At 41.0% G+C, this 21,177-nt stretch overlaps 1 protein-coding gene across 1 annotated transcript; it reads left to right on the plus strand.

Annotated features, from left to right (window-relative positions):
- The first annotated feature begins 2,596 nt into the window (after positions 1-2,596).
- LOC118364433 (nucleolar transcription factor 1-like) lies at positions 2,597-19,485 on the plus strand. The gene is made up of 16 exons (XM_035745969.2): positions 2,597-3,473; positions 3,920-4,092; positions 4,537-4,620; positions 7,645-7,800; positions 7,976-8,040; positions 8,145-8,268; positions 8,604-8,723; positions 10,074-10,195; positions 12,355-12,502; positions 12,664-12,705; positions 16,028-16,131; positions 16,378-16,573; positions 16,808-16,855; positions 17,575-17,634; positions 19,187-19,240; positions 19,327-19,485. Exons 1-16 carry the CDS (start codon positions 3,425-3,427, stop codon positions 19,411-19,413), a joined length of 1,632 nt encoding a protein of 543 aa, XP_035601862.1. The 5' UTR covers positions 2,597-3,424; the 3' UTR covers positions 19,414-19,485.
- Positions 19,486-21,177: the final 1,692 nt, after the last annotated feature.

The following is a 21,177-nucleotide window of genomic DNA, read 5'->3' on the forward strand; positions in this document are numbered from 1 at the left end:
GTAGTATCTGTTGAAGATGGCAGAAAAGAGGGAGGAAGTGTGTCGTAGAAGATTGGTGTCAAGTGCAAACAGTGAGCCCTACACCAGACCGAGTTCTGGGGGTGAAATGGAAGTGAATGAGGGCGAGTTAAGTGAGGTGGAAAGATGGAAAGACGGAGCCTAATCCATTTGTGGTTTCAGGGAGGATGGGGAAGGAGTTGGTTTGAGTTGAATGAGCGTGGAATTATGATAAACTCAAATTTTTCTTCAAAACAGTTTGTAAAAGCATGCTAGACATTTATAGAATAAATCATACCTAGTTTGATTTTGTGACAAACTGTGAATGAGTTATTGATTTATACAGCTTTAAATTGCATTTTAAAGATTGTGTGTATTTCCATCAACTGGATTTTAAAAAGAATTCAAAACAAAGGTCTAGCATACTTTTACAACACCTATAGAATAAACCATATCAATGTTTATATTTCTGTGACAATCAATTAAATAGTTATTGATTTTTACCATTTTAAATGGCTTTTGAATGTGTGAATATAAAACCAACATTACCTTTGTGAGCTAACTTTAATAACCTAAACAATTCGCTATAGTATTAACTGGTAACGTTATACGACTCCTTGCTGTTCCTCAAGTTATAACGCGTTTGTTGATTACTGGACCCTAGGCGATCTGTGTGAAATGTTAGAAGTTAGTTCGTTAGCTAACTATAACTAGTTACCTGTGAACGAATGTTTTCCCTCTACAGTATGTGGTTCATTTTCAGAATGAGAGAATTAGGTGACAATGAGGCGTTGCTTGTTAAACAAATGTAGCTGGGCCTGGGTTAAGATGGATGTCACTATAGAGGTGAAAGGAACACCACACACTTTCCCTCTTTCTCACTTTTACAATATAGTGGATTAAAAGGAGTATGCCAGGTGTACTCTCTGCCTGAAAGAGATCAATTATGCCAACAAAGGGTATAATGCTCTGGTGGCACAGATGTCCACTGGCAGAAAGTGTACAATCTAATAATGTTCAGTGTAGCCCAAAGATATTGCTTTTGTTGTGTTGAACTTGACAGTAACACTTGTGAGTGAGGGGAGATTTTTTTATTTTTAAACTCAGTGAATGTTATTTCTAAGTGCAATATTTAGGTGTGTGTGTGGTCACAAGCTTTCTATTATAAAGGCTGTCATGGCTTACTGCAATATTAGGTTATTGTTCTTTCTCGTTTGCAGTAAAGTCTAGGCAACAAATAACATTGGATTGCTTTCTTTACATTTTTTAACTGTGAGTTAGGTTCACATTAACCACTTATTTTACACACAGAGACTGATCATGTAAATCATATTCTTTGTTGTTTAATTAGTTCAAACCTGCATTTCCCCCTAGCAGGATTTGTTTGCATGTTTCAGTGCAAAAAAAAAAAGTTTCACCCATCCCTGCTTTAGTCAGAACTGACTTTTTGTAGCACGTTAGAAACATGTTCGCAGCAGATTAGGATAATTAACATAGCAGGTTAGGGAAAGGAACTAAAATGCTGAAAAAAATCTACATTTGACAAAAACTGTATTCCAGGTTTTATGGACACGCCTGGTACCTGAAATTGATGACGGATGTCACGCACCGAGAGTTGAGTGTGGATTCTGGGGACGAACCGTTTTTATTATGGTGTTTCAGACAACTGGAAACACGAAAAAATTAACTAATTAGAATAATGACATCAGTGATCATGTCGGAAAGCCGGAACTGTGGAACGCACTGAAGTTGGGAAACGACCAATCGGAGGAGAGAGTGTGACTATGCGCCTGACCAGCGTGCAGGGGCAGACTATTTCTTTATTTCTTTATTTATATATACACTAGATGACTAATAGAGGGCGCTGTGTTGAAGCCTCCGTGCCTCCCATCTTGACAATCGACCTTCACAATAAATGTGTTTTTGTCACATTTATTCTATTACAGACACCTAAATGCATACTTTTACAACAAAATACTTAAACATGAAATTTTGTCCTTGAAATATTTTAATTGAAATACTGTAGAATTCAATTAATTTCTATGAAGAACTGCTTCTACTGGAGAGTGCCAATATGGCCAACCTGTGACTTCAAATGGTCGTCACTAGTTACGAAAGCCACAAAGTCATAAACCCCAACTATTTCAAAAATTGATATTTTTTAATTGTACAATAACGGCCTACCCCGGCTAAACCCTCCCCCAACCCAGAAGACGCTGGGCAAATTGTGTGCTGCCCTATGGGACCCCCGATAACGCCCGGTTGTGATAGACCGCTCCGACACTCGGGAGCTCTATCTTCTTTAAAATCTTATTTCAAACCTAACTTTAACCACTCTGCTAACCTTATGCATAACCCTAACCTTTAAATTAAGAAAACAGCACATTTTTGTATTGATACATTTTTACAATATAGCCTATTTTTAGATATACATCTAGTGCTTCTACACCTGCATTGCTTGCTGTTTGGGGTTTTAGGCTGCGTTTCTGTACAGCACTTTGTGACATCAGCTGGTGTAAGAGGGGCTTTATAAATAATTTAGATTTTAATGATATAAATCATTGGGACGAACGGATTCGGTTCTCAGCTGAGTTTCGTCAGTTGTCATAATGAGCCCTCTCCAGCTAACCTGTGGCTAGAAACTTCTGCAATAATTTTAAACTTGTCTGCCGAAATTGGGACTTGGGAGTGTTCAGACTGTGAACTTCTGAGTCATTCCGTTTTTATCGGACTACAAAAACAATACATGTCATAATTAGCTGTCATTTTGGCCAGATTAGCAACACTATCTAGCTACTTCTCGCTTACTTATTACTATGCCACATTTTTTTGTTTGTTAAATAACTATCTGACAAGACGGCAACTCCGTATGCAACCTGTTTTCAGAGATACAACACCATCGCACTGGATTCACCGGTTAGTCGTCACTTTAGCCAGCTGGCTACATTGGCATGTCAAGGTGACATCCATATTCCAGATGGTTATTTCTCAATTGTTCCCACTTTTATAAGCCTTAACTAGCGCCTTGCTGCTGCTGTTAGCATAATAGACCTAGCTGGGGAGGGCTCATCAGGACAACTCGACTGTGAACGGAATTACAATCGTCTCCCAGTTTCAACTGCGCAACCTACGTCATCAATTCCGGCACCAGGCGTTTCCGTATAGCCTATCCCAATGAAAATGCTCAACTTTAGCTAGCCATGTATATAATTCGCATTTGAGTATTTAATTTAGCTAAACATTATTGCTTGCTCCAGGACCATGAAAGGGGGACGTCTCACGTGCTTACAATCACCACACGAATGAATTGTAAAATAGCCATGTGGTTCTTTCGCAACTGAGCTAGCAAACGTTACTCACATAGCCGCTAGTTGTTTTTCAGCATTCAAAGGGCTATTAGTCGTGCAAACATCGCCACTAGTTTGTGATGGACTTTACAGAGGAAGAAGAAATGGAGACAAGGGATAAAGAACAAGGTAATTAATGTATGAAGTTTTTTTTCAAGACTTGACTAACTGTCCCCGGGGTGCGAAGTGACTTGACCAGGTGGCTGGGATCATTGAGCTGTGCATTTCGGATAAGAGTTCAAGCAACCATTTTGTATGTAGCTCAATTGGGCATGTTTATCTTTGTTCACTGTAAATTAGCTAGAAATGCAGTAAGGTTTTGCCTGTCACCCTGTCATTGCCCCTTGTCTGTCTCTTCTGTGGACTGTTTGTCTGACTAGTTGGTTCTGTCTGACTGGTCATTGTCTAGTTGTGGTTGTCAGTCTGTCTGTCTGTCTATATGGCTATCTATCACTGTTGTCGATACATATGTCTCTCTGGTTGGTCGTATGTTTGATTTCTTAGACATCTGTCTGACTGGTTTGCTGTCTGACTGACTGGTTGGTCATCTGTCTATGTCTGTCCTTTGGTTACAGCCTGGGGTAGGGAGGACCTGATAACGCTCCTGCATGGTATCAAAGAAAACATTCCCAAAGGTGACATGAGTATTTACACTAAAGGGGAGAGGACACTGGAGTGGGACAAGGTGGCTTTTGGTCCCTACTCTCCACAGATGTGTCATCAGAAGTGGAAGGAACTATCAAAAAAGGTGGGTGACTTCTGGCCTAGAAACCCTAGCCTGGTCCCAGATCAGTTTGCACTCTATAGCTGAGTTGGCTATACAGCACTAACATATCTGGGACCAGGATAGGCAATTTCTCCTGAGACAGACAGCGTTTCATAAGAGTTGGCTACCTTGCTATACGTTAAGTAAATTAGTTAGACTACTCTTTGTTCTTGGTTCTCATGGGATATGAAATGCCAGTCAAAATATTCATACATTGGTTCACATGAACTTAGTACAGAGATGCACAAAGTCATGTCTATCATTTACATTTTAGTCATTTAGCAGACACCTATCCAGAGCGGACATTTTCGCACTGGTCCCTCGTGGAAATCGAACCCACAATCCCGATGTTGCAAGCACCATGCTCTACCAACTGAGCCACACGGGATACTATCAAAACATACTATCTCTGTGTTTCTCTCTAAGATGCGCAAGGTTCGTTCTCTAGCAGAGCTGGTCACTGAAGCTGAGGTTGCCTTTGAAAACCCTTTCCAGTGCCAGAACTGGAAGGTAAGTGAGAACTCTGTCTAACTCCTGTAAATGTCCCTTTTCAACCTATAGAATGCCGCTTAAAGTAATAGAGTAGAACAGGGATCTCCAACCTTTCCTAACATGAGAGCTACTTAAAAAATTAAACATAGCAAGCTACTAATTATTCTTTAGCTTTCAAATAGGGACATTGTTCTCTTCCCCCCCTGCAACTCTTCCCCGTCCTTAGTGTTCCAAGAGAAAGTAGTGCACTATGTTTTCTGGTAATATTACAGTACCAGTAAAGTTTGGACACACCTACTCATTCAATGGATTTTCTTTATTTTTACTATTTTCTGCATTGTACAATACGTGAAGACATCAAAACTTTGAAATAACTCATATGGTATCATGTAGTAAGCAAAAAAGTGTTAAACGAATAAAAATGTATTTATATTTTAGATTCTTCAAAGTAGCCACTCTTTGCCTTGATGACAGCTTTGGACAAGCTTGGCATTCTCTCAACCAGCTTCACCTGGAATGCTTTTCAAACAGTCTTGAAGGAGTAACCACATATGCTGAGCACTTTTGGCTGATTTTCCTTCAAATCATCCCAAACCATCTCAATTGGGTTGAGGTCGGGTGATTGTGGAGACCAGGTAATCTGATGCAGCACTCCATTCCTCCCCTTTGTCAAATAGCCCTTACACAGCCTGGAGGGGTGTTGGGTCATTGTCCTGTTGAAAACAAATGATAGTCCCACTAAGTCCAAACCAGATGGGATGGTGCATCGCTGCAGAATGCTGTGGTAGCCATGCTGGTTAAGTGTGCCTTCTTATTGGTGTCCTTTAGTAGTGGTATCCTTGTAGCAATTCGACCATGAAGGCCTGACTCACACAGTCTCCTCTGAACAGTTGATGTTGAGATGACTGTTGAACTCTGAAGCATTTATTTGGGCTGCATTTTCTAAGGCTGGTAACTCTCTAATGAACCTCTGCAGCGGAGGTAACTCTGGGTCTTCCTTTCCTGTGGCGGTCCTCATGAGAGTTTCATCATAGAAGTTGATGTTTTTTGCAACTGCACTTGAAGAACATTTAAAAGTTTTTGGAATGCTCCACATTGACGGACCTTCATGCCTTGAAGTAATGGACTGTCGTTTTTCTTTGCTTATTTGAGGTGTTCTTGCTGTAATATGGGCTTGGTCTTTTAGGGCTAGCTTCTGTATACCTTGTCACAACACAACTGAATGGCTCAAACGCATTAAGAAGGAAAGAAATTCCACAAATTAACATTTAACAAGGCACACCTGTTAATCAAAATGCATTCCAGGTGACTACCTAATGATTCTGGTTGAGAGAAGCATGTGCAAAGCTGTCACCAACACTTTTTTTTTTTTGGTTACTACATGATTCCATATGTGTTATTACATAGTTTTGATGTCTTCACTATTTTTCTACAATGTAGAAAATTAGTAAAACAATAAATAAAAAAAAACCTTGAATGAGTAGGTGTGTCCAAACGTTTTACTGGTACTGTACCTGGTAAAATAATGGTTAATAAACAATTAAGGGGGGTCTAGAAGAAAACAACCAAATTTTGATTTTCTTTAATTGTGCATCTAGTGAGTGAGGAATGTGCATATAATGTGCTGGACTAGCAATGGTCCTGTGCTGCTGCTCATTTCAATGCAAAATTTGCAAGTAACAGAGAAATGATATACTTCTGCCAGGTAAGCATACTTTGCAGTTAACATTTAATTTAGACGGTTTTGGGGAAAGTATTTCTGTCAACCGATGACGGTTATCACATCAACTGGCAACACTGAGAGTGATAGACAAACGCGCGCAATACACAGACTGGCAATAGTGCTAGAAATTAATTGGCAGATGTTGTGTTTGACTTTTTAAGCCTTTAGTGGCTAACCAGGGCTGGGACTTTTTTTAAGCCTTTATTTAACTAGGCTAGTCGGTTATGAACAAAATCTTATTTTCAATGACAGCCTAGGAACAGTGGGTTTATGTGCCTTGTTCAGGGGCAGAGCGACAGATTTTTACCGTGTCAATGTTCGGTTGATTAAATAGTAGCTGGGAGCTTGACATGTCTGTACTTGTGAGGTTTATTTATGACAGTTTGCAGTGGAACGTGAAAAATTGCTGAACAGAACTGTTTGGCGAGCTACTCATAGGTGGGCTGTGAGCTACTGGTCGCTCGTGATCGACCTGTTGGAGACCCTGGAGTAGACTTAGAAAATTCCACCTGCTGTAGGCATTGAACATATCACCCTCCCTAGGAGAGGGGGTGACCTCGACAATTTATTGGTATAACGAGAGGCTGCCTGGATCTTTTAATTTAAAGACTCTTGCTCCCTTCGGTCTCAACGTAGACTTTGATCTGAAGCCATTATTGTGATTTTGCTATTCATTGTAAATGTTTGTAGGCCTATGTATCTATGTATGCTATCCATTCATGTTTTTGTATGTTCTTATATCTGAGAATTAACCAATGATACCAGGCCACACCCGGCCATGATTAGACACTGTATAAACTAGTGACCCGCAGTGTTTGTCATTATACCCTGATGAAGACAGCTTGTCTGTCGAAATGTTGGTTATTAGGTTATTCAATTATTGCATCTGAGCTCCTAGAGTGTGCGGCTCTCTTTTTCTTTTCTATAGTCAAGTGGCAAACTGGTATTTTTTAAAAGTTATTGTCCATCACTAGGATTTGAACTGTTCCTGTTGGAAAAACAATATCTTATGTATAAATACAGTAATGTACAAGGGTGAAAAAATAGTTAGTTAGTTATAGTTTCTTTTAGATACAAGCGCAAATTTCATGGAGTAGGCCATTCAAGGAGTTGGTCTGATGGTGCCATCTGGTTTTCATCGACCTCCCCCATGCTTGAAGAGCAATAAAGAGGAAAGGCCCACTCCCTACACTTGTGCCATGTCAGAGATGTGCCTTTTGTAAAGTGAATTGGGTGGTAAATTAGCTGAAAAGGGGACTGGAGTAGGACTTCAAGAGGATGTTTAACATATTTGAGAAATCTTCTCTGTTCTTTTGCAGATACACCCTGACTTCCCAAGGAGACCTACCCCGTCAAACGGCATCTTCGCCAAAGAGAACTTTAAAAAGTTTAAGAAGCAGCAGCCTGAATTGACACCTCCTGAACTCTTTAAGTTAATGAATGAGAAGTATAATGAGCTCCCAGAGCACAAGAAGGTGTGTCAGTGTGTGAACTGCTTTTTATAGTCATAATGGCAATGATCTCCCATTTTCAAGTTGCTATAGCACAATTTATTTATCCTTGAATTCTTTGGTTTGAGGTAGACTAAGAAACCTTTGTGGCCTATACACTTGACTGACTGGTTGATTACTTCTTATTTCTGGTTTATAGGCAAAATATATTGTGAAGTTCCAGAAAGAGAAGGAAATGTATGAGAAACGCATGAGGAAGTTGAGGTAAAAATGTATTGAGCTGTCTGTTGCTCTCTTGATGTCATAGATGCATGTTTGTTTGTTGTTTTGACTTTTCTAAAGTCTCAACTGAACCAATGCTCCTCCAGGAAAGAGTACTCTGGGGGGAAGAAGGTACAGAGAGACTGTTTAAAGAACATAAAAGGGCCCCTCACACCCCACGGGCTCTGGTACCGCCACGAGAGGAGGGAATTCCTTCTAGCCAACCCAGGTGTGAGTGTCATAGCTGTCAATCAATCTAATGTAATCTGTTCAAGGCTTGTTTTTTGAAATATTTTACAAGGCTAACTAGTGGAGGAGTGGGAGATGTTAATCAGCAAAGGCCGACGTGTCTTCAGAGTTCAGCAATCTGTTTCTACTAAACAACTTATAATATGTTTTGGCATCTTCTTTATATAGAGGAATGACTGATTATCCTGACCTCCCACTGACTGTTCCAATACACAATTTAATTGAACTGTTATTTATGTAGGTTAGTCTTGCTGATGAAACATTGCATAAGAAACACATGAACTGCAGGTGAAATAGCATCATGTCTCTCTCCACAGGCCAAAAGAGACTGTATCAGGCAGAGTATTGTGCAGAAGATTCGCTGGTCCAAGCTACCTGACGAGGAGAAACTCAAGTGGATCAATCGCTCTCTGGAGCAGCAGACACAGTATGAGGAGGTGGGTGTTTTGCTGATTGTGTTTATGGCCTAGAATACAATATTTTACTGAGTTACATTTCATATAAGGAAATCGGTCTATTGAAATCAATTAATTAGGCCCTAATCTATAGATTTCACAACTGGGCAGGGGCGCAGCTATAGGTGGGCCTGGGAGGGCATAGGCCCACCAATTTGGGAGCCAGGCCTACCCAATAAGAATGAGTTTCTCCCCACAAAAGGACTTTATTACATTACAGACAGAAATACTCCTCAGTTTCATTAGCTGTCTGGGTGGCTGATCATACACGATCCCGCAGGTGAAGAAGCCAGAAGTGGAGATCCTGGGCTGGCCTGGTTACATGTGATCTGCGGTTCTGTGGCTGGTTGGACATATTGCCAAAATCTCTAAAACAAAATTGGTGGTGCCTTATAGTAAAGAAATTAACATTCAATTCTCTGGCAACAGCTCTCGTGGAAATTCCTGCAATCGGCATGCTCCCTCAACTTGAGACATCTGTGGCGTTGTGTGACAACTGCACAAGTGGCCTTTCATTGTTCCCAGCACAAGGTGCACCCGTGTAATGATCATGCTATTTAATCCGCTTCCTGATGTGGATTTACTTGGCATAGGAGAAATGCTCTCTAACTGGGATGTAAACAAATTTGTGCACAATTTGAGAAAAAAATAAGCTTTTTGTACATACAGAACATTTCTGGGGTCTTTTTAATTCTCATGATACATGGGACCAACACTTTACATGTTGTGTTTATATTTTTGTTCAGTATATTGTTAGACTCTGGGTCAAACTTGGAACATTGTTATACCAGAGACACGATTCATCAGGAGTAATACTATAGTATGTGAGGAGTGATGGAGACTGGTTTTTACATCAGTAGTTAATGGTTATCTGTAGGAGCCCAGATGGCTTTGGAATGTGCTGGGTAGAGGTGAGGCAGTCACGGGAGTGCTATAGGTGATACGGGTGGAGAGCTATGGATTAGGCATCAAGGGGGTTGAGGTCAGGTCATAAGGGAGGAGGAGCTGTTTATTACCCCGCCACTTTGTCTTCCTGTCGAACCATAAAATATGTAAGGATTGGAGAGGAGGAGGAGTGCATTTAAATTGGAGTATATATACTTGTGTTGGTGGAAACCATGTTTTGTCTCATGCAGCTGTATTGATCCTCTGGGAAGAGTAAACTTGGTTAAGCTTTCATAGTGTCTGAGGTTTTTACTCTGAGAATTAGAAGCTAACAATATGTTCACTATCACAATGTTCCACAATGCACAGTTCCAGGACACATTTATGGTTTGGGTTGTTGATTTTGCATCACATGAATCACTCAGCCATGAACAACTCATGTTGCAGGAGGAGATGAAGGAGCACCCAGAGAATAACGGGAGTCGGAAGGCCAAGCATAAGCCACTTCTACGCAAGAGTGAGAGACTGTTGAAGGACTTGGCAGACGGCAAACCTGACAAACCCCCATCGTAAGTCACTGGGCCTACCTTTACCATAAAGGGCTACCTTTACCATAAAGGGCTACCTTTACCATAAAGGGCTACCTTTACCATAAAGGGCTACCTTTACCATAAAGGGCTACCTTTACCATAAAGGGCTACCTTTACCATAAAGGGCTACCTTTACCATAAAGGGCTACCTTTACCATAAAGGGCTACCTTTACCATAAAGGGCTACCTTTACCATAAAGGGCTACCTTTACCATAAAGGGCTACCTTTGCCAAAGTAGTAACTGTTGCATGAGTAAACAGAAAGATAGTCGCACATTCTCTATGCTCCCAATAATTTAGTGTGTGAACAACGTTTCAGCACATAGTGCCTTCTTCAGGCTAGAATATTGGTGTTAACCCATACTGTAAATATGCTCATAATAATTGTATTTTTTTTTTTTTTCACACAAGTATACTGTTCCGTAAGTCAGCAGCTCTCCAACATTGAGTCCACTCATGCCTTTTAGAGTTTTTGCATGAGTGCCAATTCATTTTCCAAATATAGATACGTTTTCAATATGCAGTGCATTCAGAAAGTATTCAGACCCCTTGACTTTTTCCACATTTTGTTACGTTACTGCCTTCTTATAACATATCTTCATTTTCCCCCCTTATCAATCTACACAATACCCCATAATGACAAAGTGAAAACGGGCAAATTTATAAATAATAAACAAATACCTTTATTTACATAAGTATTTAGACCATTTTGATATTAGACTCTACATTAAGCTCAGGTGCGTTTTCCATTGATCCTCCTTGAGATGTTTCTACAACTAGATTGGAGTCCACCTGTGGTAAATTCAATTGATTAGACATGATTTGGGAAGGCACATGCCTGTCTATATAAGGTCCCACAATTGACAGTGTATGTCAGAGCAAAAACCAAGCCATGGAGGTCGAAGGAATTGTCCATAGAGCTCCGAGACAGGATTGTTTCGACGCTCGGATCTTGTTACGGTAACCATAAAATTTTTGCAGCATTGACGGTCCCCAAGAACACAGTGGCCTCCATCATTCTTAAATGGATGACGTTTGGAACCACCAAGACTCTTCCTTGAGCTGGCTGAATAATTGGGGGAGAACTGAGAAATCGGGAGAGAAGGGCCTTGGTCAGGGAGGTGACCAAGAACCCGATGGTCACTCTTAGAGAGCTCTAGAGTACATCTATGGAGATGGAAGAACCTTTCAGAAGGACAACCGTCTCTGCAGCACTCCGCTCTCAGGCCTTTATGGCAGAGTGGCCAGACGGAAGACACATGACAGCCTGCTTGGAATTTGCCAAACAACACCTTAAGGACTCCGACCATGAGAAACAAGATTCTTTGGTCTGATGAAACCAAGATTGAACTCTTTGGCCTGAATGCCAAGTGTCACATCTGGAGGATACCTGGCACCATCCCTACGGTGAAGCATGGTGGTGGCAGCATCATGCTGGCGAGTTTCAGAAGAATGTTCTTTGTTTCTGGCCATTTTGAGCCTGTAGTGCTTCAGATACTCAACTAGTCTAAAGAAGCCCAGTTTTATTGCTTATTTAATTAGACCAACAGTTTTCAGCTGTGCTTACATAATTGCAAAAAAGGGTTTTCTAATTATCAATTATCCTTTTAAAATCAGAAACTTGGATTAGCTAACACAACGTGCCATTGGAACACAGAAGTGATGGTGGCTAATAATGGATGCCTGTACGCCTATGTAGATATTCCATTCAAAATCAGCCGTTTCCAGCTACAAGTCATTTACAACATTAACAATGTCTACAATGTATTTCTGATCAATTTGATGTTATTCTAATGGACCAAAAAAAATAGCTTTTCTATCAAAATCAAGGAAATTTCTAAATGACCCCAAACTTTTGAACGGTAGTGTATGTATATGTGATATTTCAGATTTTTTAAACATTTTTATAAAGTTGCCAAAATGTCAAACAGTTTGGGGTATTGTTTCTAGATTGTGTGTGTGTGGGGGGGTTAATACATTTTAGAATAAGGCTGTAATGTAACAAAATCAGGACAAGGTCAAGGGGTCTGAATACTTTCTGAATGCACTGTAAATGGCCATGTCATATTTACAGTGATGGAGTTTGTGGTCATACCTGCCTTTTTTAAGGTTGAGTTAACCATGTGTTTGTGGTTTAGGAAGGGTTACAACCTTTTCTGTAGGGAACAGAAAGCCACCATACAGGGAGAGGGACTCCCTAACACCCAGTATTTGGTGATTTGCTCCCAGCGCTGGAAAGAAATGACAAAGAGTGAAAAGGAAGACTACCAGAGACGCTGTGACAAGGTTAATTGGAGAAAATGCATGCTCCGTTCAACCCTTTTTGGTATTTCGTATTTTCATGTTTGGGGGCAAGTCTGTTGAGAAGCTGCTCTTTTAATCTCTTACTGTGAAGACAGACATGAAATGTCTGCCCTCCAATTACACTTTCTGTGTTCATTTTTCAGTTAAAGAAAGAATACGAGGTCAACATGAACCAATTTTTGCGTGTAAGTTTTCTCTTAATTTCAAAAACTGTCTACGTTTGTAATGACTGATTAGCATGTTAGGTGAACACTTAAACTGATACACTAGCAATTTTGAGGCAATATTTCTGAGAAATGTTGCTGGTAACAGAGTGGGGTATGAGATACTGGCACAATAATGAGCCATATGGACATGGAATAATATATATACACTACCGGTCAAAAGTTTTAGAGCACCTACTCTTTCAAGGGTTTTCTCTTCTTTTTACTATTTAATACATTGTAGAATAACAGTGACGACATTAACTATGAAAATAACACATGGAATCATGTACAGTTGTGGCAAAATGTTTTGAGAATGACACATATTAATTTCCACTAAGTTTGCTGCTTCAGTGTCTTTAGATATTTTTGTCAGATGTTACTATGGAATACTGAAGTTTAATTACAATTGACAATTACATGAAGTTGATGCAAAGTGTCAATATTTGCAGTTTTAATACTTATTTTTCAAGACCTCTGAATCTACCCTGGCATGCTGTCAATTAACTTATGGGCCACATCCTGACTGATGGCAGCCCCTTCTTGCATAATCAATGCTTGGAGTTTGTCAGAATTTGTGGGGTTTTGTTTGTCCACCCGCCTCTTGAGGATTGACCACAAGTTCTCAATGGGATTAAGGTCTGGGGAGTTTCCTGGCCATGGACCCAAAATATCTATGTTTTGTTCCCCGGGGCACTTAGTTATCACTTTTTCCTTATGGCAAGGTGCTCCATCATGCTGGAAAAGGCATTGTTATTCACCAAACTGTTCCTGGATGGTTGGGAGAAGTTACTTTTGGAGGATGTGTTGGTACAATTCTTTATTCATGGCTGTGTTCTTATGCAAAATTGTGAGTGAACCCACTCCTTTGGCTGAGAAGCAACCCCACACATGAATGGTCTCAGGATGCTTTACTGTTGGCATGACACAGGACTGATGATGGCACTCACCTTGTCTTCTCCGAACAAGCCTTTTTCCGGATGCCCCAAACAATCGGAAAGGGGATTCATCAGAGAAAATGACTTTACCCCAGTCCTCAAGCAATCCCTTTACCCTTTGCAGAATATCACTCTGTCCCTGATGTTTTTCCTGGAGAGAAGTGGCTTCTTTGCTGCCCTTCTTGACACCAGGCCATCCTCCAAAAGTCTTCACCTCACTGTGCGTGCAGATGCACTCACACCTGACATTCCTGAGCAAGGTCTGTACTGGTGGTGCCCTGATCCCGCAGCTGAATCAACTTTAGGAGACGGTCCTGGCGCTTGCTGGACTTTCTTGGGCTCCCTGAAGCCTTCACAACAATTGAACCGCTCTCCTTGAAGTTCTTGATGATCCGATAAATGGTTGATTAACGTGCAATCTTACTGGCAGCAATATCCTTGCCTGTGAAGCCCTTGTTGTGCAAAGCAATGATGACAGCACGTGTTTCCTTGCCGGTAACCATATTTGACAGAGGAAGAACAATGAGTCCAAGCACCACCCTCCTTTTGAAGCTTCCAGTCTGTAATTTGAACTCAATCAGCATGACAGAATGATCTCCAGCCTTGTCCTCGTCAACACTCACACCTGTGTTAATGAGAGAATCACTGACATGATGTCAGCTGGTCCTTTTTTTGGCAGGGTTGAAATGCAGTGGATTTTTTTGGGGGGGGGGATTCAGTTCATTTGCATGGCAAAGAGGGACTTTGCAAATAATTGCAATTCATCTAATCACTCTTCATAACATTCTGGAGTATATGCAAATTGCCATCATACAAACTGAGGCAGCAGACTTTGAAAAATATTTTTTGTGTCATTCTCAAAACTTTTGGCCACGATTGTATGTAAGGTCCCACAGTTGACAGTGCATGTCAGAGCAAAAACCAAGCATTGGGGCTTAAGGAATTGTCCATAGAGCGCCGAGACCGGATTGTGTCGAGGTACCGATCTGTGGAAGGTTACCAAAACATTTCTGCAGCATTGAAGTCCCCAAGAACACAGTGGCCTCCATTGTTCTTAAATGGAAGAAGTTTGGAACCACCAAGACTCTTCCTAGAGCTGGCCGCCCGGTCAAACTGATCAATCGGGGGAGAAGGGCCTTGGTCAGGGAGGTGACCAAGAACCAGATGGTCACTCTGACCGAGCTCCAGAATTCCTCTGTGGAGATGGTTGTCCTTCCGGAAGGTCCTCCCATCTCTGCAGCACTCCGCCACAGGCCTTTATGGTAAAGTGGCCAGTCGGAAGCCACTCTTCAGAAAAAGCCACATGACAGCCCGCTTAGAGTTTACCAAAAGGCACCTAAAGGACTCTCAAACCATGAGAAACAAGATTCTCTGGTCTGATGAAACCAAGAGTGGACACTTGGTATTCAGGCCTAAGGGTTACGTCTGGAGGAAACCTGGCACCATCCCTATGATGAAGCATGGTGGTGGTGGCAGCGTCATGCTATGGGGATATTTTTCTGCAGCAGGGACCAGGATCAAGGGAAAGATGAACAGAAAAAAGTACCTGCTCAGGACCTCAGTCTGGGAAGGTTAGCCTTCCAACAGGACAATAACCCTAAGCACACAGCCAAGACAACACAGGAGTGACTTCGGGACAAGATAGCTGTGCACCGACTCTTCCCATCCAACCTGACAGCGCTTGAGAGGATCTGCAGAGAAGAATGGGAGAAACTCCCCAAATAGAGGCGTGCCAGGCTTGTAGTGTAATACCCAAGAAGACTTGCGGCTGTAATTGCTGCCAAAGGTTCTTCAGCAAAGTACTGAGTAAAGGGTCTGAATACTTATGTAAATGTGATATTTCAGTTTTTATAATTTTTTTTATTATACATTTGCACAAAAAAAAGGATAATGTTTTGTCATTACGGGGTATCGTGTTTAGATTTGATGGGGGGGGACTTTTTTCATACATTTTAGAATAATGCTGTAACGTAACAACATTTTGAAAAAGTCAAGGGTTCTAAATACTTTCTGAAATGGACTGTGTGTATTAACGTAGGGATGTGAATGGCCAACATTTCACTTGAGCTCAAACGTCTGCTATGTTTTCCAAAACATTTTAATGGGGAAATTGAGCACATTGCCAATTTCTACGCTCTGGTTTAAGGATTCCTTAACATTGCGCAGCAATATTGGCACCCAAAATGACCATTTGTATCGTGGCCTTTAGTCATAATGTGGTCATGATGCTGTCAGAAACATGGTGTGTGTGTGTGTGTGTGTGTGTGTGTGTGTGTGTGTGTGTGTGTGTGTGTGTGTGTGTGTGTGTGTGTGTGTGTGTGTGTGTGTGTGTGTGTGTGTGTGTGTGTGTTTGTTTGTCCATTCAGACTGTGACAGATAAGGAGAACAGGAAAAGTAGGCAGACCTCAACGTTGGCTGCACAAAAAGTGACGAAAAATACGTTTCAAGGCGAGCCTAAGAAACCACCTGAGTGAGTATCGCTGGTTGTGGCACAACTGTTCTCTTTGTAAGTTATCTGAGTTTGTGAAAATACTTCTGAAATACTTACTTCTTATAGTGTTGTGCTGTGCAGATGTATCAGAATAAGAGGAAATGATATGCCTTTTGAAAAATATTCAGTCATTTTCCCTCCAATTCCCCAGTGACAGCATTGAGTGTGACCCCAACTTCTAGCTTTTGAAAACCTTTCTCCACTTCACTGACCCCCCCTGAACAGGTGGGGTCACACAGTATTTTACAGCGAGAAGATGGCGGAGCTGAGAGCCAAGTCGAGCCACCTCAGCTCCAGGAAGTGCATGGCCATGGTCAGCCCACTGTGGAAGAAGCTGGCCCAGAAGGAAAAGGAGCACTACCAGAGAATAGCCCAGAAGAGGGCTAGGGAGTACCAAGTAGAGCTGCGCAGCTGGTTTAATGTAAAGTCCAGTCACTCTGATTGTTTCCCACTTGGCACCCTAATCCCTATACAGTGTACTACTTCTGACCAGGGCCCATAGAGCTCTGGTCAGAAGTAGTGCACTTAGGAATAGGATGCCATTTGGGACCAACCCTCTTTCTTTTAGATTTAAATATGACCACTGTTGTGAGTTGTGGTCTATCTGTAAAGTTTCTACTGTTAACTGGTGGTCTTACTATTTAACATTTTTCAGACCTTGTCCATAAAGGAACAGGCAAAGTACATGGATCAAAACCCAAATGTAAGTACAGATAAAACTGAGAGGAAATTGAAGTGTGTGTATATAGATAAGGCCCTATAAAACGTTCAATTATTTTCTCTCTATTCTGTTTATTTTTCCCCAAATTCCCTTTTCTCCATTTAGTTTTTGCAGGTTTCCATTTACCCCAGTTGTTCTGGTTTTCCCTCTCAAAAGCACACTTTTTAATTAAAAAAATGAAATTGGATGTCCACAACAATTCTTAAACCACATCAGGTTACCACTTTTTTAGGCCTAGGAGGAATTTAGATTTTTGGGTGTAGTTAGTGAACCTTTAATTCCAGTGCGGACCTAGCAATAGGCTGTTGTTTAGCTGTGTTTTTGTAGCACACGTGATGGTAGAGTTTGCGAAACAAATACCCTCTTGATTGATGCAAATAATCATGGTATCATTCTGTCAGGTAGGCTAGTTTGTAGTTAACATTTTAATTGAGTTTTTTCATTAGCTTCATCACTAACGTCTACACAAAGACGTGGAGTTCTCTTTGCCTCTTCAGAAAGTTGCAGGATCACGGATACATGTCTTACAATAAACTTGGATAAGATTAATTTTCAATACATTTAGTTGATTCCCTTCTTGAATTCTGTTTTACTGTCTGGATTCCGCGATTTCCCGGCACCACGGATTTTGTGTCTCTCTCTGGCTGTCTGTCTCGATTGGCGTGAGTTCTCTTTAGGGTTGATTTGTATCTGTTCTTCAGAAATTGAAAATCCTCGACAAAACAGAGCAGAGATTGATGGCAAAGAAGGGCAGAACATCAGTAAGTTAACACACCACACGTTATCACCTCCACAACACTACAGCAAAAGACATGTTCTGATACAGTGCCTTCAGAAAGTATTCACTCGCCTTGACTTTTTCCACATTTAGTTGTGTTATAGCCCAAATTTAAAACATATTAAATGTACTTTTTGTCACTGGCTATACCCTATACCCCTTAATGTCAAAGTGGAATCACGTTTCAAAATTCATAAAAAATGAAAAGCTGAAATGTCTTGCATGGTATTCAACTCCTTTTATTATGGCAAGCCTGAATAAGTTTAGGAGTAAAAATGCAAAAAGGTGGGGGGTACCTAGTGAGTTGTACAACTGAATTCATTCTGAAATGTGTCTTCCGCATTTAACCCAACCCCTCTGAATCGGAAAGGTGTGGGGGGGGGCTGCCTTAATCGACATGCACGTCATCCACGCCCGGGGAACATTGGGTTAACTGCCTTGCTCAGAGGTAGAGGAATAGGTTTTTACCTTGTCAGCTAGGGGATTCAATCCAGCAACCTTTTCGGTTACTGGCACATACATACAGTGCCTTCGGAAAGTATTTAGACCCCTTGACTTTATATTTTATTACGTTACAGCCTTATTCTAAAATGTATTAAATAATTTTTTTGTCATCAATCTACACACAATACCCCATAATGTCAAAGCGAAAACAGGTTTTTAGAAATGTTTTAGAAATTTTTTAGAAATGTTTTAGAAATGTTTGCAAAAATAATACCTTATTTACATACACCACTGTTCAAAAGTTTGGTCATTTAGAAAGAAAAGCATTTTTTTTTTGTCTATTAAAATAACATCAAATTGATCAGAAGCACAGTGTAGACATTGTTAATGTTGTAAATGACTATTGTAGCTGGAAACGTCTCATACCCAAGAAGACTCGAGGCCGTAATCCCCGAAGGTGCTTTAACAAAGTATGGAGAAAGGTCTGAATACTTTATATTATTATACATTTGCAACAAAAATGAACCTGTTTTTGCTTTGTCATTATGGGTTATCGTGTGTAGATTTGAGGGGGAAAAAACTATTTAATACATTTTAGAGTAAGGCTGTAAGTAACACAATTTGGAAAAAGTCCGGGGGTCTGAATACTTTCCAAATGCACTGTGTCTATATAGTTTCAAACAGTGTATGCACATCAAATGACTTGCAGGTGCTGGGTTCAAAAAGTAAACCGGTTATAAAGATTGGATACCTGCACACTGACAAATGCTCTAGTTGTTTCTTTGTACAACATCAGCCTGACGAAGACCTTCGGGTCGAAGCGTTGCACAATAAAACTCCTGGAGCATTCATTGGGTATTGTTTATTTAATATTTCTAATGCATACATACCAACAGTACTGCAACAAGTGCTCCTATGGGGTGGAATCCTAACTTTGACACAGGATGTGTCCCAAATGGCATCCTGTTCCCTTTAAAGTGCACTACTTTTGACCAGGGCCTATAGGGTTAGGCATAATTTCAATGTAAGGGTTAAATCCCTCACTGATGTCCAATGAGGATTTCAGCCAGTATCTGCATGTTTCTCTCTAGGACTCGGAGGATGACGACATCGACACATCCAGTGATGAAGATGACTCTGATGAGGTTAGAATAGACACCTTTTAAAAAAAAATTAAACCTTTTATTTTGGGACAATTCGCCATGTTAAGTGATCTTATGTACCTTTTCAGGATGCCGAACATATGATGGAAAAGGAGAATTGGTCAGAGTGCTCCAGTATTAGCTCCAGTTCTGAAGAGGACTCCGATACGGAATGATACTGTCCATAACCTAATGACTGAATTAATGTCATTGACACTTGTCCCAATAAACTCAGGTGTTTATTTTGATCCTTGGCCTTTTTGCCTTTCTATTTAACAAGGCAAGTTCGTTAAGAAAAAAATCTTATTTTCAATGATGGCCTAGGAACAGTGGGTTAACTGAACGACCTTGTCAGCTCAGGGATTCAATATTGCAACCTTTCGGTTACTAGTCCAACGCTGTAACCACTAGGATACCTGCCACCCTGCTCAGATGGCGTGAGGAAATGCATCCGTCATTCCTCCCTTCCTTGAAGAAATCACAGATCTGAAATGAGCTCCATTCTTTTTTTTTTTTAAGAGGACTCTGATTCAGAATGATGCACACTGCCCATAGCCTAATGTCACTGTGCTTGTTGGAGATACCATTGGAATTCAGTGATCGAAGACTAATGGGACTACCTCAATCTGCCTTTCTTCGGGAGGTCTTCATGTCAATATTCTAGTTATTCTAGTTTTTGATATTCAATATATATCACAAGATTCTTAACACAGTTCAATTATGATTTTATTGGCTTGTGTTGCCATTTGTTGACTGTTCAGGATAAAATGTTAATGAGTTGAAATGTTTCCACTGTTTTGATTAAGAGACTATCAATCTGCCTAGACAGTTTTATTGCTTGGACATTGTAACAGTGACATAACATTCAGTATCTTGTATCAACAGGCCCCAACAATGTTCACTGTTATTGATAGTTAAATATGAAATTACCATTTATTCATTGATTTATTCATCAGTTTCCATCAAAACAGAACTCTCGTACTCATGGTGTAATTTAGTGCTGCAGATTATGACGTTTCGTGTCAAGTTTGAGAATCATATTGCTGTTCTATCAGATTCATAAAACACGGGACGAGATGTTAAAAACGGTCCATTGTGCCATAGATGGTATGCACTCACATGAGATTTGCCGTGATGTTGACAGAGTGGCATGGGAGGTTTATTTATTAGACTGGGTTAAGATGTCAATTTTGGGACACATCCTCGGTAGTGTGCCTTCGAATCAGTGGGTGTTTCGGCCTGTAATCACTAAACACCCTCATCAAAGGTGGCCAGCTAAAGGGTGATCAAGCCTTAGCTTGTGTCCCATGCTCAATTAAGATTTCCCACGGGACTATGCGAGGCAGGGGCGTCCTCTTCCCTGAGCCAGCCCTACAGCTGACCGCATACCTCATATGCCCTCAAGTTCTGGGATCTGAATTGGGTTCTCAAGTGGGGATGGTGGGTCATGAAGTTATAGCCCAGCAATGGTCCTTCCGTTTGATCCAGATCCACTGGCTGCCTCTTTCAGCTGCTTGAGAAACTGCTCTGACGGTCTGCCGCAGAGCCTGTCCATGGATTCCAAGTTCTTTCAGCAACCTGATGGTGGAAGAAGCCACGAATCCTCTGCATCCCACTTCAACTGGTCAGACTTTTGCATTCCAGCCACGCTGAGTTGTCTGCTGCCAACTCTGTGTAACGCAGTTTCTTACGCTCGTAGGCCTCAACAGAGTTTTCCCACGGGACTGTGAGCTCTATGATGTACGCAGCCTTTTGTGAAGGGGACCAGAGTATCATGTCTGGCCTAAGGTTGGTAGAAGCAATCTCAGGTGGAAAAATGAGTTGCTGGCCAATATCGACAAGCATCTTCCAGTCCCGAGCCATGGCTAGGTGTCCAGTTTCTGGCTCCGTAGGAGGATGCTTGGGCCTTCTCTGTCCCTCCCGGATTAATGTTGTTGTTT

This window comes from Oncorhynchus keta, chromosome 3, assembly GCF_023373465.1.
Source record: "Oncorhynchus keta strain PuntledgeMale-10-30-2019 chromosome 3, Oket_V2, whole genome shotgun sequence".
Taxonomy (NCBI): Eukaryota; Metazoa; Chordata; class Actinopteri; order Salmoniformes; family Salmonidae; genus Oncorhynchus; species Oncorhynchus keta.